The 14,986-nt window shown below is 56.2% G+C and overlaps 1 protein-coding gene across 2 annotated transcripts in view; it reads left to right on the forward strand.

Moving 5' to 3' along the window:
• AK8 (adenylate kinase 8) overlaps window positions 1-14,454 on the forward strand; it is a 126,901-nt gene extending 112,447 nt beyond the window's left edge. For both annotated transcript variants that reach the window (XM_062207294.1, XM_062207296.1), the window contains 2 exons: window positions 13,284-13,364; window positions 14,146-14,454. In XM_062207294.1, the coding sequence (XP_062063278.1) occupies window positions 13,284-13,364; window positions 14,146-14,383 (319 nt within the window). In that variant the 3' untranslated portion in view covers window positions 14,384-14,454. The remainder of the gene's footprint in view (window positions 1-13,283; window positions 13,365-14,145) is intronic.
• Window positions 14,455-14,986: the final 532 nt, after the last annotated feature.

Genomic DNA, 14,986 nt, shown 5'->3' on the forward strand with positions numbered 1-14,986 from the left:
GGTGTCACAGCCGGCAGCTTTACCGCCATGCCACAGCGCCGGCCCATAAAATAATCTCTTTTAAAAAGTGGGAGGAGGCCGGCGCCGTGGCTCAACAGGCTAATCCTCCGCCTTGCGGCGCCGGCACACCAGGTTCTAGTCCCAGTCAGGGCACCGGATTCTGTCCCGGTTCCTCCTCTTCCAGTCCAGCTCTCTGCTGTGGCCCGGGAAGGCAGTGGAGGATGGCCCAAGTGCCTGGGCCCTGCACCCACATGGGAGACCAGGAGAAGCACCTGGCTCCTGGCTTCGGATCAGCGAGATGCGCTGGCCACAGCAGCCATTGGAGGGTGAACCAATGGCAAAAAGGAAGACCTTTCTCTCTGTCTCTCTCTCACTGTCCACTCTGCCTGTCAAAAAAAAAAAAAAAAAGTGGGAGGAAGGGAGGGAGGGTGGGAGGGAGGGACTGCCTGCCCATGCTAAGGCTCCAGCGCCTTCAGGGCGGATGGCAGGTCCTGCGTGTTGTTGGCCGGCCCTGGCCCTGGCCCTGGCCGTGGCCTCTCCCGCACAGACTCTGCTTCCTGACCCCAGGCCAGCTCGAGGCCTGGGCCTGCTTGCTCGTGACTTCTGCTCCCGTCTCCGAGCGCTCTGCTCAGCCCCAGGGTGGGCCATGGTCCCTCAGTCCCCTGAGCTGTGTGCTTCTGGGGGTCCGGCCAGCTGTCCCATTTTGCAACTGCCTCTGCTGCCTTTCTCTTTAGGGAAGAGTTGCACAACTTTCTTTCCGCCGCGTCTGGGGAGAGCAGGCTGGCCTAGTGCCGAGCGGTGGTAGAGCAGGCAGACGTCTAACAATGGCGCTTGGGTGGAGCAGGGCACCCGGGAGGGGACGCCCGGGCCCCCTCCTTCCACCGGGCGGCTGCATTCTGCGTGGCACAGTGCGCTGCCGGGAGTGCTCGCTACCTTACGGTTAACAACAGTCAGGGAGGACGCTTCTCCTGCCCCTGGGAGCCGCAGCCGCTACCTGAGGGCAGGAGGCCACCGAGCCCCGGATTCTAAATGAAGAGGAGATGTTTGGCCTCCAGTCCTCAAACCCAGCTCTCGTCAGATGAAACCGCACCTGCTGGACACTGAGCATTAAGTGGGTCCCCTCAGGGAGGCCCTGGGCCCCCACTATGTCCAACAGCGCCTCCTCCTGGGCACAGTCCTTTCCGACAGCTGATGCGGGCATTTGCCACCAGGGGCACCTGCCAGGGGGAGCAGGGAGCTGAGCCCCCTGAGATGATGGGGCGCGTCTGAGAGACAGAGCTGGGCCTCCCCTGATGTCACTGTGGTTCCCCCTGGTGCCCACAGCCGCCAGCTCCTTCCCGGCAGACACAGGGAGCGCCAAGCACCTGCCAGGCAAGAAGACATATGGCAAGGCAGGCCCAGCTCCTGCCCGTGGTTGCTCCGTCCAGTGCCCTCGGAGCTGTGCCTCTGCCTTGAGTCGTGTTGTAGATGCTTGGTCCCCAGTGTGGCGCTGCTAAGAGGGTTGGGACTTGTAAGAGGTGGGAGCCCGTGGCAGGTCCCTGGGGGCACACCCTGCAGGGGGTCAACGAGTTCTCTGCATGGCTTCCTGTGTCATGTGCTGCCTCCCTCTCACACTCGCTCCGCAGAAGCCGGCGCCCTCCCCCGAACCTGCAGAACCGGGGACTGACAAACCTCTTTTCTTTATAAAGTGCTTGGGTATTTGTTATAGCAACAGCAAATGGACTTATAGTGAAGGTGCTTTCAGAAGTGCATGGAAAGTGGAGATTAAAATAGAGAAATTGAAGTATAAGTTAAGGGGCTGGTGCTGGGGTGTAGTGGGTAAAGCCACCGCCTGCAGTGCCGGTGTCCCATATGGACACCAGTTCGAGTCCCAGCTGCTCTACTTCCAATCCAGCTCTCTGCTGTGGCCTGGGAAAGCAGTAGAAGATGCCCAAGTCCTGGGGTCCCTGCACCCACGAGGGAGACTTGGAAGAAGCTCCTGGCTCCTGATCTTTGGATTGGTCCAGCTCCGGCCGTTGCAGCCATGTGGGGAGTGAACCAGCTGATGGAAGACCTCTCTCTCTCTCTCTCTCTCTGCCTCTGCCTCTGCCTCTCTGTAACTCTGCCTTTCAAATAAATAAATAAATCTTTAAAAATGTATAAGTTCATTTTGATGCAAAATGCCTTGCAGTCCATGCAGAGCATTTTCGTACTTCGCGTTTTCCAGGAGCTACCCGAGACGCCTCTAGGCTCGTTCTGTGGTGGCCTCGTCTTTACTGCCAACTTTTGGTTTTCTCTGCGGAACCCACTCGCACCTTTGCCCTCCTGCTGGTCTCTTGGGGTCCCCTTCCTCCCCCCTCCTGCAGCTCAGCGCCTCTGTATTCCCCACCTGCTCCCTCTGCCGGCTTGCCCAGGCTCACCACCATCCGCACAGGCAGTCCCCACTGCACACACCCACTGTCTCTGCTTGGACCAGACGAGTCCTTGTGCTGACAGTCTGTAGAAGTGGCCGCTCCAGGCTGGCGCTGTGGCGTAGTGGGTAAAGCTGCAGCTTGCAAGGCCAGCATCCCATGTGGGTACTTGTGTCTGGCTGCTCTGCTTCTGATCCAGCTCCCTGCTGATGCGCCTGGGAAACAGTGGAAGACGGATCAAACGTTTGTGCCCCTGCACCCATGTGGGAGACCTGGAAGAAGCTCCTGGCTCCTGGCATCAGCCTGGCTCAGCTCTTGGCCATTGCCACCCTCTGGGAATTGAACCAGCAAATAAATAAATCTTTTTTTTTTTTAAATGGTTACTCCTGCCCCATGTCCTCTGAGTACCCAGCAGACTGCCAGGTTTTGTTTTTTTTTTTTTTTTTTTTTTTTTTTTTTTTTTTTTTTTAAGATTTATTTCCTTGAGGCCAGCACCATGGCTCAATAGGCTAATCTTCCACCTGCGGCGCCGGCACACTAGGTTCTAGTCCCAGTCAGGGCACCGGATTCTGTCCCGGTTGCCCCTCTTCCAGGCCAGCTCTCTGCTGTGGCCTGGGAGTGCAGTGGAGGATGGCCCAAGTGCTTGGGCCCTGTACCCGCATGGGAGCCCAGGAGAAGCACCTGGCTCCTGCCATCGGATCAGTGCGGTGCGCTGGCTGCAGCGGCCATTGGAGGGTGAACCAACAGCAAAAAGGAAGACCTTTCTCTCTGTCTCTCTCTCACTGTCCACTCTGCCTGTCAAAAAAAAATATATGTATGTATATATATATATATACATACTTATGTATATATATATATATATATATATATATACATACTTATTTCCTTGAAAGACAGAGTGACAGACGGAGAGGAAGAGAGAGATCTTTCGTCTGCTGGTTTACTCCAAATGGCCTCAGTAGCTGGGGCTGGGCCAGGCTGAAGTAGGAATCTGGAACTCCATCCGAGTCTCCCATGCTAGCTGCGGGGGCCCAAGCACCTGGGCCTCCTCTGCTGCTTTCCCAGGCGCATTAGCAGGGAGCTGGACTGGCAATGGAGCAGCTGTGTTGGGATGCTGGCGCCACAGGCAAGGCTTAGCCCACTGCGCCACAGCGCCGGCCCAGGCTGCTGTTCTATGGGACTTTCTCTCTGCTGGTACTCATTGCCAAGTTCCCCTTGAGAGGAGACACCGGCCTGCCTGGGGACGGTGCTCTTAGCGTGTGCGTGTCAGCCCCACAGGGAGGCTCCACGTGGCAGGGGACAGCGTCACGGCCTTGGACAGAGAGGGGAACTTGAGCCAGACTCTCCCAATTTGCAAGGCAAGTCAGGGAATGACCAGCAGGGGCGGTAGGTGAGTGCCCTGAGCCTGTGCCCTGGTTGCTTGGGGAGTTCCCACTGGTGTATGTCCTGGTACACATCCATCAGGTATGTGTTTTGCAAATATTTTCTCTAGGTTCTGGCTCATTTTTCATTTTATTCTATTTTTTAAGATTTTATTTATTTATTTGAGAGGTAGAGTTACAGACAGAGAGAGGGAGAGACAGAGGTCTTCCATCCGCTGGTTCACTCCCCAGATGGCCGCAATGGCTGGAGCTGGGCTAATCTGAAGCCAGGAGCCAGGAGCTTCTTCTGGGTCTCCCACGTGGATGCAGGGACACAAGGACTTGGGCCATCTTCCTCTGCTTTCCCACAGGCCATAGCAGAGAGCTGGATCAGAAGAGGAGCAACGGGGACTTGAACCAGAGCCCATGGGGATTAATCTGTGCCAGAGCACCAGCCCCTCATCTTTCATTTTCTTAACTCCTTTAGGACAACAGAGGTCTTTAATTGTTAGACTTTCAACAACATTCAGCCTATTTTTTTTTCTTTTATGGGTCACGATTTTGATGCTGTTTCTAGAGAAATCTTTAACCCAAAGTCACAAAGATTTTCTACCCGAAGTTTAATGATTTGGGGTTTTGCATTTAGGCCTAGGAAGATTTTGAGTTAAGATTGTATATGGTGGGAGGTGCGGGTCAAGGCTCCTCTTATTTTTGCTGTTTTGTGTAGGATGTCCGGGTGTTCTAGCGCCAGCATTCCTGTCCCTCCGTGAGCGGCTTGGGCACCTTTGTGCCCCGCCCCTGGCCGTATCTGTTTGCAGCCTTTGTATTTGTAGATATTTGCAGTTTTGTGTGATATCTGCTCTTTCACCATCAGTCTTGAAATAAGGTTTTTTTTTTTTTTCAAAATTGTCTTAATAATTCGAATTCCTTTTTCTTTCCATGTAAAGTTTAGAATTAGCCTGTGTAGCGTCTTCACGGGACCTTGTAGGGAGTTTGACTGGAATCTTCAGACTGTTGGAGGCGGGCAAAGTTTTGTAGCTCCGGGGCTCTGAGCCCACGAGCACAGCGAAGCCTCATTTCGGTTAAACCCTTCTCAGTTTCCTTCATCTGTGTGTCTGCGTACAGCACACAGCCCTCGCATGGCTTTGCTCGCTCTGCACCTAAGGATTCCATTTGCACCCTGCTGTGACGGCACCTCGGAATTTGGATTTCCAGATTTCTGGTGCTAGTGTCTAGAAAGTCCGTTTACTTTGTGCATCCTGGTCTTCCATCCGGTGACTTCCTCCAGCTGACCCGCTGGCTGTAGTGGCCACTCTGAACACCGGGGCTTTGTGTTTGGGTGGTGAGGCCCTCTGCAAACAGAGACGTGTAACCACCTCTTGTTCCGATTTCGCGGCTCCTCCTTGCTTCCCCTGTCACACTGACAGGCCAGGGTTCCCAGGATGAAGCTGAGCAGTGCCCAACCTGAGAGGGACAGTGCTCCCTCTCTCACTTGTACGTGTGACGCTAGCTGTCACTTGGGGGCATTTTGTTCTGCTTTTTTGGGGAGGAATACCCTTTATTGGGTTGCAGTAGTTTTCTTCTATTATTAGTTTTCTGAGAGCTTAAATCAGGAACTGATGTCAAATTTCCTCGACATGAGTAGCTCCTTTTCTTCTTTGGTCATGATATGGTGACGTGCAGATTTCCAGGCCAGAGCCTGCTTAGTCCTGACGTAGTGTCCTTTTCGCCCGTCGCTGGCTTCCGTGTGCCAATACTTCACTGTTGTGTCTGCACCCGTGCTCAGGGGAGATGGGTCTGTATTGATATTTCAGGTTTGGAATCTGCCTGATGAAGTCACTCCCCGCGTGGTTCCTGAGAGGGTTTGTGTGGCACTTGCGTTACAAGTTTGCAGAGTTAGTGCCATCGGACGCTTCAGTATTTTGGGGTCACCCATCGATGTGGATTCCTGTGAGAGTTCAGAATCTCATTAAATTATGTTTATGCAAGGCGTGGAAACCCTCTTCCAATTGCCTTTACCATAATGTCCAGCACTATACTGTTGTTGTTGTTTTAGGTTTATTTATTTATTTGAGAGGCAGAATCACAGAGAGGTCTTCCATCCGCTGGTTCACTCCCCAAATGGCTGCAAAGGCTGGAGCCAGGAGCCAGGTGCTTCTTCCAGGTCTCCCACACAGGTGCAGGGGCCCAAGCACTTGGGCCATCTTCTACTGCTTTCCCAGGCCACAGCAGAGAGCTGGACTGGAAGTGGAGCAGTTGGGACTTGAACCAGTGCCCATATGGGATGCTGGTGCCACAGGTAGAGGCTTTATTTATTTATTTGAGAGGAAGAATTACAGACAGAGATTCAATATGGTTTGTAGATACAATTTCCTTTTCCCCTCCTACCTCCTTTCTCTCCCTGTCTTTTTTAAGTGTTTGAGACAACATATTTTAAATTTACATTAGAGTAAAAAGGCATAATACTTCACCAAATAAAAAGTTTAGCAAGTAAAAGGCAAAAAGACTCTAGTTTAGTAAGAATATAGACAACAGTTATAGACAATAATTGAATGGAAAAAATGACCATCTCACCCATATACAGTACATTTTTTAAAGATTTATTTATTTATTTGAAAGAGTTACACACAGAGAGGAGAGGCAGAGAGAGAGAGAGAGAGAGAGAGATCTTCCATCCGATGGTTCACTCTCCAGTTGGCTGCAATGGCCAGAGCTGGGCCAGGCAGAAGTCAGGAGCCAGGAGCTTCTTCTGGGTCTCCCACGCGGGCGCAGGGACCCAAGGACTTGGGCCATCGTCCACTGCTTTTCCAGGCCACAGCAGAGAGCTGGATTGGAAGAGGAGAAGCCAGGACTAGAATCGGCACCCATATGGGATGCTGGCGCTTCAGGCCAGGGCATTAATCTGCTGTACCATAGCGCCAGCCCCATACAGTACATTTTAAAATAATCACAGATTATTAAAACTATAGCAATATAACTTTTTTTTTTTGACAGGCAGAGTGGACAGTGAGAGAGAGAGACAGAGAGAAAGGTCTTCCTTTTTGCCGTTGGTTCACCCTCCAATGGCCGCTGCGGCTGGCACATCATGCTGATCCAAAGCCAGCAGCCAGGTGCTTCTCCTGGTCTCCCATGGGGTGCAGGGCCCAAGCACTTGGGCCATCCTCCACTGCACTCCTGGGCCACAGCAGAGAGCTGGCCTGGAAGAGGGGCAACCGGGACAGAATCTGGCGCCCCGACTGGGACTAGAACCCGGTGTGCCGGCGCTGCAAGGCAGAGGATTAGCCTATTGAGCCACGGCGCCGGCCCAATATAACATTCTTAACCATTGGTTTGACAAAGGTATAAAACAAAGTTTCGGGGCTGGCGCTGTGGCAGGTAAAGCCGCCGCCTGTGGCACCATCATCCCATATGGGTGCCGATTCGTGTCCCTGCACCTGTGTGGGAGACCCGGAAGAAGCTCCTGGCTCCTGGCTTCGGATCAGCTCAGCTCTGGCTGTTGCAGTCATTTGGGGAGTGAACCAGTGGATGGAAGAGCTCTCTCTGTGTCTTGGTAACTCTGACTCTCAAGTAAATAAATACATCTTTAAAAAACCAGACACACACAAAGTTCCACATAGCTATGTTTGCAGCAATACTGATATACACAGGTATTTCTTTCTTTCTTCCTTTCTTTTTTATAAATGCTAGCTCCCACATAGAAGGAGATCATAGCAGTGTTCTCTTTCTGTGTCTGGCTTATTTCACCCAACACAATGTCCTCCAGTTGCATCCATTTTGCTGCAAATGGTACAATTTTGTTCTTTTTTATAGCTGAATACTACTCCCTTGTGTATATCTCATTTCCTTTATCCATTCATGTGACACCTTGGCCGGTTCTAAATCTTGGCTGTTGTGAACCGCGCTGCCGTAGACGTGGCCGTACAGGTTTCTCTTTGGTACAATGTGTCCATGTCTTTGGGGTTTACACCCGGCAGTGGGATCCCTGGATCCTATGGGAAGTCTGTTTCTAGCTAGGAAATAAATCTCCACGCTGGTTTCCACAGTGGCTGCTCTAACTTACATTCCCACCAACAGTGTGCACGTGTTCCCCTCTGCCCACGACCTCGCCAGCACTGGTTACTCTCTGTGTTTCGGATTTTAGCCATTCTGACGGGGGTGAGGTGCTACGTCATTGTGGTTTCGGTGTGCATTTGCCTGATGGCTCGCGATGGTTAGGATTTGTTGGCCGTTTGTATTTCTGTTTTGAGAACTGTCTATTGAGGCCCTTGGCCTGTTCCTTAACTGGATCGTGTTGTTGTTGTTGAGTTTTTTAAGTTTCTGCTTTATTCGGGATGTTAATCCTGTGTCGGATGGGGAGCTTGCAAACATTCTTCCCATCCTACGATGTCTCTTCATCCTGTTGTTTCCTTTGCTGTGCCAAAGCTTCTGAGTCTGACACAGTCCCGTTTGTTCAGTTTTGCCATTGTTGCCTGTGCTCTGGGGGTCTTGTCCAAGGAGTTGTCCCCATGCCAATGTCTTAGAGCGCTTCCCCTGTGTTTTCTTCAAGCAGCTACATAGTATCAGGTCTTAAATTTAGGTCTTGGATGGATCTCGAGTTGATTTTTGTGTATGGTGAGAGGTGTGGATCTAATTTTTTTTTTTTTTTAATTTTTTGACAGGCAGAGTGGACAGTGAGAGAGAGAGAGAAAGGTCTTCCTTTTTGCCGTTGGTTCACCCTCCAATGGCCGCCGCGGTAGGCGCGCTGCTGCAGGCGCACCGCGCTGATCCGAAGGCAGGAGCCAGGTGCTTCTCCTGGTCTCCCATGGGGTGCAGGGCCCAAGCACTTGGGCCATCCTCCACTGCACTCCCTAGCCACAGCAGAGAGCTGGCCTGGAAGAGGGGCAACCAGGACAGGATCGGTGCCCCGACAGGGACTAGAACCTGGTGTGCCGGCGCCGCAAGGCGGAGGATTAGCCTAGTGAGCCACGGCGCCGGCCTAATTTTTTTTTTTTTTCAGATTATTTATTTATTTGAGAGTTAGAGTTACAAACAATGAGAAGGGGAGAAACAGAGAGAAAGATCTTCCATCCACTGGTTCACTCCCCAAATGGCCGCTACAGCCAGAGCTGCACCAATCCAAAGCCAGGAGCCAGGTGCTTCCTCCGGTCTCCCATGTGGGTGCAGAGGCTCAAGCACTTGGGCCATCTTCTACTGCTTTCCCAGGCCATAGCAGGGAGCTGGATTGGAAGTGGAGCAGCTGGGACTAGAACCAGCGCCCATATGGGATGCTGGTGCTTCAGGCCAGGGCATTAACCCACTGCACCACAGCGCCAGCCCTTATGCGTTGATCTGATTTCATTCTTCTACGTATTTACATACATTTTTGCCAGCACCATTTGTTGAAGAGATTATCCTTACTCCCCTGTATGGTCTGAGCACTTTTTGTCAAAAAGCAGTTGGCTGTATGCACATGGACTGATTTCTAGGCTCTCTCTTCTGTTCCATTGATTTATGTGGCAATTTTTATGCCAGTACCATGCTGTTTTAATTACTATAGCTTTGCAGTATGCTTTGAGTCAGGATTGTGGTGCCCACAGCTTGACGTTTCTTGCTCAGGATTGTTTTGGCTGTTTGGGGTCTTTTGTGATTCCAAATGAATTTCAGGATTATTTTTTCTAATTCTGTAAGAATGCCACTGATATTTTTTAAAGATTTATTTTATTTATTTGAAAGACAGAGTTACAGAGAGAGGTAAAGACAGAGAGAGAGAGGTCTTCCATCCACTGGTTCACTCTCCAAATGGCTGCAACGGCCGGAGCTGTGCTGATCCGAGCCAGGAGCCAGGAGCTTCTTCTGGTTCTCCCGTGTGGGTGCAGGGGCCCAAGCACTTGGGCCATCTTCTACTGCTTTCCCAGGCCACAGCAGAGAGCTGGATCGGAAGTAGAGCAGCTGGGACTAGAACCGATGCCCATATGGGATGTGATGCCAGCTCTGCAGGCGGCGGCTTTACCTGCTACCCCACAGCATTGGCCCCTCAACCATTTGAAATTATTTTCTTATTTAAGAGGCAGATAGACAAAAGAAGGGAGACAGAGCGCTCCCATTTGCTGGTTCATCCCCAGATGTATGCAATGGCCAGGTCTTAGCCGGCTGAACCCAGGATCTGGGAGCTCAATGCAGGTCCCATCCATGGTTGGCAGGGACCCAGATGCCTCCCTGGAACCTGCAGTGGAGCTGGGACCCGAACCCAGGCACTCTGATGTGGGATGGCGGCTTCTTAACTACATCCCTGTCTTCACCTGTTTGAAGTGTAGAGTCGGGACCAGCCTTGTGGCGTGATGGGCTACGCCTCCACCTGCAGTGCTGGCATCCCAGATGGGCACTTGTTTGAGACCTGGCTGCTGCAGCTCTCTGCTGTGGCCTAGAAAAGCAGGAGACAATGGCCCAAGTGCTTGGGCCCCTGCACCCATGTGGGAGACCTGGAAGAAGCTCCTGGCTCCTGGCTTCAGATCTGCCCAGCTCCAGCTGTTGTGGCCATTTGGGGAGTGAACCAGCAGACAGAAGATCTCTCTCTCTCTCTCTGTAACTCTACCTCTCAAACAAATAAATCTTAAAAAAAAAAAAAAAAACCAGGGGTGCAGTCCTGTGACATTAAATGGCTTACCATTGTTGGACAGCTTTGACCACGTCCATCTCCAGAACTTTCTCATCGCCCCAGACTGAAACTCCGAGCAGACCCCAGCCCCGCATTCCCCGGCCCTGGCCTGGCATCCAGTGCCTGCTCTCGAGATACTGGGAACCCACACAACACAGCGCTTGTGCTTCTGTGTCTGGCTCAATCCCCCGAGCACCCTGTCCTGCAGGTTCAGCCCCGGGGGAGCGGCTGTCAGGTCTCCTTGCTTTGAAGGCGGGGTAGAAGTCCGCAAGGGTGGGCCACCTTCTGAGGATCCGGGCGTCAGCCTCCCATGTGGCCGTCACGAGCAGATGCTCAGGCATCTGTTCAAGTCCTGCGTTCGGTTCTTAGGGCGCAGACGTACCCCGCTCCGGCCACTCCGTGCTAGTTCCCAGGGAACAGCCGGACCACTTTCCACACGGCTGCCTCCCTCTGCATTCGTTGGCAGCAGCAGGGCACGGGGTCCCGATGCCCCCCCTCCCCACCCACACTTGCTGTTTCCTCTTATCTGCAGTGGCCACCCTGGGGTGGGAAGCGTCCCCCGTGGTGGGTGCTGTGCCTGGGGTTTGCCACAGTGGAGGCTGGGGGGGGGGTGTCCGGAGGCGGGGCCAGGGCAGGGGTCACACTTGAGGTCAGCTCCCAGGTCCCCACGCCGGCCATCGGGGAAAGCTGTCTCGAATCCAGAGCCGAGTCTGGCTTTCCCTTTCCAGCACACTAGGCCCTGGGACAGGGGCGGCGACAGGTCTGGAGGGAGAAGCCTTGCTCCGCTCCCCAACAGAGCCACCAAAGCCTGGGGTGCCGGAGGGCGAGCCCCTCCCCGCTGTGTGACTCAGTCTCCCCAACTGGAGCACTAAGCAGGTGGGGTCGGAGCAGAGGTTCTCAGCCTGGCGCGTGCAAGGAGCTTCCGAGGGAGGCTCCTGTTTCCCGGAGCTGCCTGGTGATCCCGATCAGCGGATTGACAGAGCTCTCCCAGCCTCCGCCCGCCCCTCGCCCCCAGTGCTGGGCTCGCAGCTCCGGGGCGGAGGCGGGGGAGTCTGGATTTCCGGGTTTCTCACGAGCCCCCCAGATGATTCTGAACATCAGGCAGATCTTGGAAAAACATGGATCAGAGCAGCCCGTCTCCAGCCTTGCTGTGCCTGCAAACCACCGCGGGTCTCGTTAAAAGGCGCACTCAGACCCAGCGGGCGGCGGCAGGGTGCGAGCAGGCCCTGCTAACGAGCTCCCAGGCACCCCACCTGCAGGAGCCGGGGACCAGGGTGTCCCCAGGCCCCCTCCTCCCCTCCTGAGGTGTCCCCAAGGCTGGGGCCCGCCCGGCGGCACACACAGCCAGTGAGTCTGCTCAATAAATCGCAGACAACTCCAGGAGGGGACGGGCGGGAGATGGCAGCTGGGCACCGCTCAGGCGCCCCTTGGCTGTCACGTGAGCCCGGACAGCTCCCAGCCTGGAGCACGGAGCTCCTGGGCGGAGCTTTCCCAGGGGCGTGTTCCAGTGTCCCTTGCCATGTGGGCTTCCCCCTCTTGCATGCAGGTCCCCGCAGGCCCCTGGCCTTCCCCTCCATCAACTCCGCAGCCTCAACAGAAGTGAAGCTCGCTTCTCTGTAGAAAGTCCCCCCCCCCGGGGGGGGGGGCAGCCTCCGTGCGGCCTGCTTGGATCAGCCCGCATCCTGAACCAATTCCTGCAGCCGGGGTGGCCCTGGCTCGGTTTGGCTGCCTCTGCCCCTCCCTTATGCCCCAGCCCTGCAGCCCTGGGGAGAGTTAGTTCCCACCAGGCCCCAGGGCTGGAAGGGGTCAGGGGGCTTCCCGGGGGGAACACACAGGCCAGGGAGACAGCGAGCAAGAGCAGAGCTGGGACCTGGGGCGGCCCTGCGCTGCTGCCTCCTGGCCACCTGCCTCGGCCAGGTTCTTCCCAAACGTGAGCTTTGGGCTGGGACCAGTGACTCACAACCACGGTCTCACAGGTGTCACCATTAGCTCCTAAGTCCCAGGGCCTCACAGGACCCACAGGGGTCCCTGGGTGCCAAGGCCTTCCCAGGCGTTCTCCAAGGCAGTGGATTCCAGGGACCAGGGCACTTTTGGGGTGCCGCTGTGGCTGGTCCCTGGGGAGTTGGGGTCTGGGATCCCATCCAGCTTCAGGGTTTTCCCGTCATGTTCCGTTCCCCCGGGGAGCTGACGCGTGTTTGTGTGTGTGATGGAAACAGGCAGGCAGGAGGCGGAGGGCTCAAGCACCCATTACTTCTCCTGCCGGGGTGTTTCCTGAGCACCGGCCAGGGTGGAGACACTGGCTGGGGGCTGGGACAGGTGGCTCCCAGGCCCTGGAGGCTGGCCTGGGACCCCTGGAAACCGATGTCCTCGGGGGACCTGCGCAGTCACCCTCCTACAGCCTGTCCGTGGGGGCTGGGCTTTGCTCCGTGATGTTTCCAAGGCAGTGCCCGCCTGGGAAGACGCCCGTCCGGAGGGGAGGTGGGCTTTCCTCACGCTGAGAGGGGCTCTGGCCCAAGTCTCCTGGAAAGTGGGACAAACGCCAGGCCGTGGGCGCCCGGGGGTGTTTGCTGTCCGTGGTGCTGGTGTCACTGACGTCGCTGTTCCCACTCTCCCAGAACCCCCATGTCAGTGAGGATGCCTCTGTGCTAACTCTGCTCTCGCTGCTGGGCTCCAGGCTCCAGGGGCGTCTCTGGTTGTCAGGGACATGGCCCTGAGGACCTGTGGGCACAGGACACCTTGGCCTGCAGCGTGGGGGTCTGGGCTTGGGCTGGCTTGGTTTCCACCGGAGGGGGTGTCCCCCAGCCTGAGCCCTGGATGATGGTGTGTGTGTGGGGTGCTGCAGAACCCCAGGAGTGGGGATCATGGGCCAGCTCCGCTCCCCCTCCCCCTCCTCTTCAGGGTGTTCTTCCTGAATGTGCCCCTGGACTCCGTCATGGAGCGGCTGACGCTGCGAAGAACGGACCCCGTCACAGGAGAGAGGTTGGTGCCGGGCTCCTGCGCGTGGGTAGCCTCTGCGCCCCGGCCGGCCGCCGCCCTGGGGAATGGTGGCAGGGACAGCGCTGTGACCGTGGCCAGGGCTCGTGGGGCTGGACTTCTGGGCAGTGCCTGCAAGAGTAACCAAGACGTGAACGTCCCAGGGCTGGGTGGCAAGCCCGGGGCATGGGCAGCCCACCCTGAGGTCACAGCCTTGCTCTGCCGGGGTGGGGGTCCCCAGTGTCTCTCTGTCTACCCCCCCAGCCTCTGTATTGGCAGGAAAACGCCCTCCGAGGTCCCCACCAGCACGATGCTTCCTCTTCCCCATCTGCCAGGGCCCTCTTTCTCAGTAGGGACTCTTGGGGTGGGGTGGGGGGCAAGAAGGAAGCCTCTCTAAGGTGCATGGCTGCACCTCCACGTGGCCCTGAGGGCCCCCGCCCACCTCTGCGTGAGGGTCTGAGGCCCCTCCTGCCATCTGCACTCGCATCAGTGCCTGTGATGCCCCCTCCCCCGTTGGACCACAGGCTCGGTAGAAACAGCTCAGCGCCCGCCTCACCGACCCTGGCGCTGCCAAGAGCAGAGAGGATGCCAGCCCCAAGGCAGCCGCGTATCACATGATGCTTGGGGGCTGAGAAGGGGAAGTGGAAGGGGCGGGGAAGGCAGGGAGGGAGCTGGCCCCCGGGTCCCTGGGCTCCTGGGGCCCTGACAAGAGCGTGCACACAGCCGGCCCCCAGCGGGCCCTTGCTGCCGCTGCCAGCGCCGATGAGAGCGCCCGCCTCGCTCGCAGGTACCACCTCATGCACAAGCCCCCGCCGACGCTGGAGATCCAGGAGCGCCTCTTGCAGAACCCCAAGGACGCCGAGGAGCGGGTGAAGCTCAAGATGGACCTGTTCTACCGGAACGCGGCCGAGCTGGAGCAGTTCTACGGGCAGGCCGTCACCATCAACGGCGACCAGGACCCCTACACCGTCTTCGAGTACATAGAGAGTGGCCTCATCAACCCCCTGCCCAAGAAAGTCCCCTGAGGGGGCTCAGAACAGTCACCCGAGAAACAAGCTACCCCCCCCCCCCGGCCCCGACCTTCTAGAAAGTTCCTCAGGCCAATAAAGTGCTGTAAGTGCAGTCTTGTCTCCTGGCAGGGGAGTCACGAGCTGCAGGCCCCTCCCCACCGGCGTCCGTTCCCTCCCCTCTCACCAGCTGGGGCGGCTGAGTGACCCTGGGCAGGTTCCTTCACCTCTCCAGGCTCCCGTCAAATGAGAACAAGACAGTAACTGCCTCCTAGGGCCGTGGTGACATGAAGTGAGAGTCCACGCGTGGCTCTTCCTAATACGTTTCCCACGAGCTTTCTGAAGGCTAGGAGCAGGGCCGGGCACGCGGTAGACACGGTCGTCCCCCAGGCACATCCAAGTCCCCAGGTCCCTCAGTGAGCAGGGACACAGCGTGGGCCTGGCTGTGCCAGGTAGGTGGGGTGGGAGAGAGGGCAGCACCCAGGCCTTCCCACTGTCGCCCTCCGGGTCTGAAGGCCGTCCCTGCTGGCTGGGTGCGGCCGGCCAGGCCAGGCCCACCGCCTCCCGCAGCCGGTCAGGTTGTGCTTCTTTGGGACGTGCCTGGTGTGACAGTCCCAGGTG

This window comes from Lepus europaeus, chromosome 12 (genome assembly GCF_033115175.1).
Source record: "Lepus europaeus isolate LE1 chromosome 12, mLepTim1.pri, whole genome shotgun sequence".
In the NCBI taxonomy this organism is placed as follows: domain Eukaryota; kingdom Metazoa; phylum Chordata; class Mammalia; order Lagomorpha; family Leporidae; genus Lepus; species Lepus europaeus.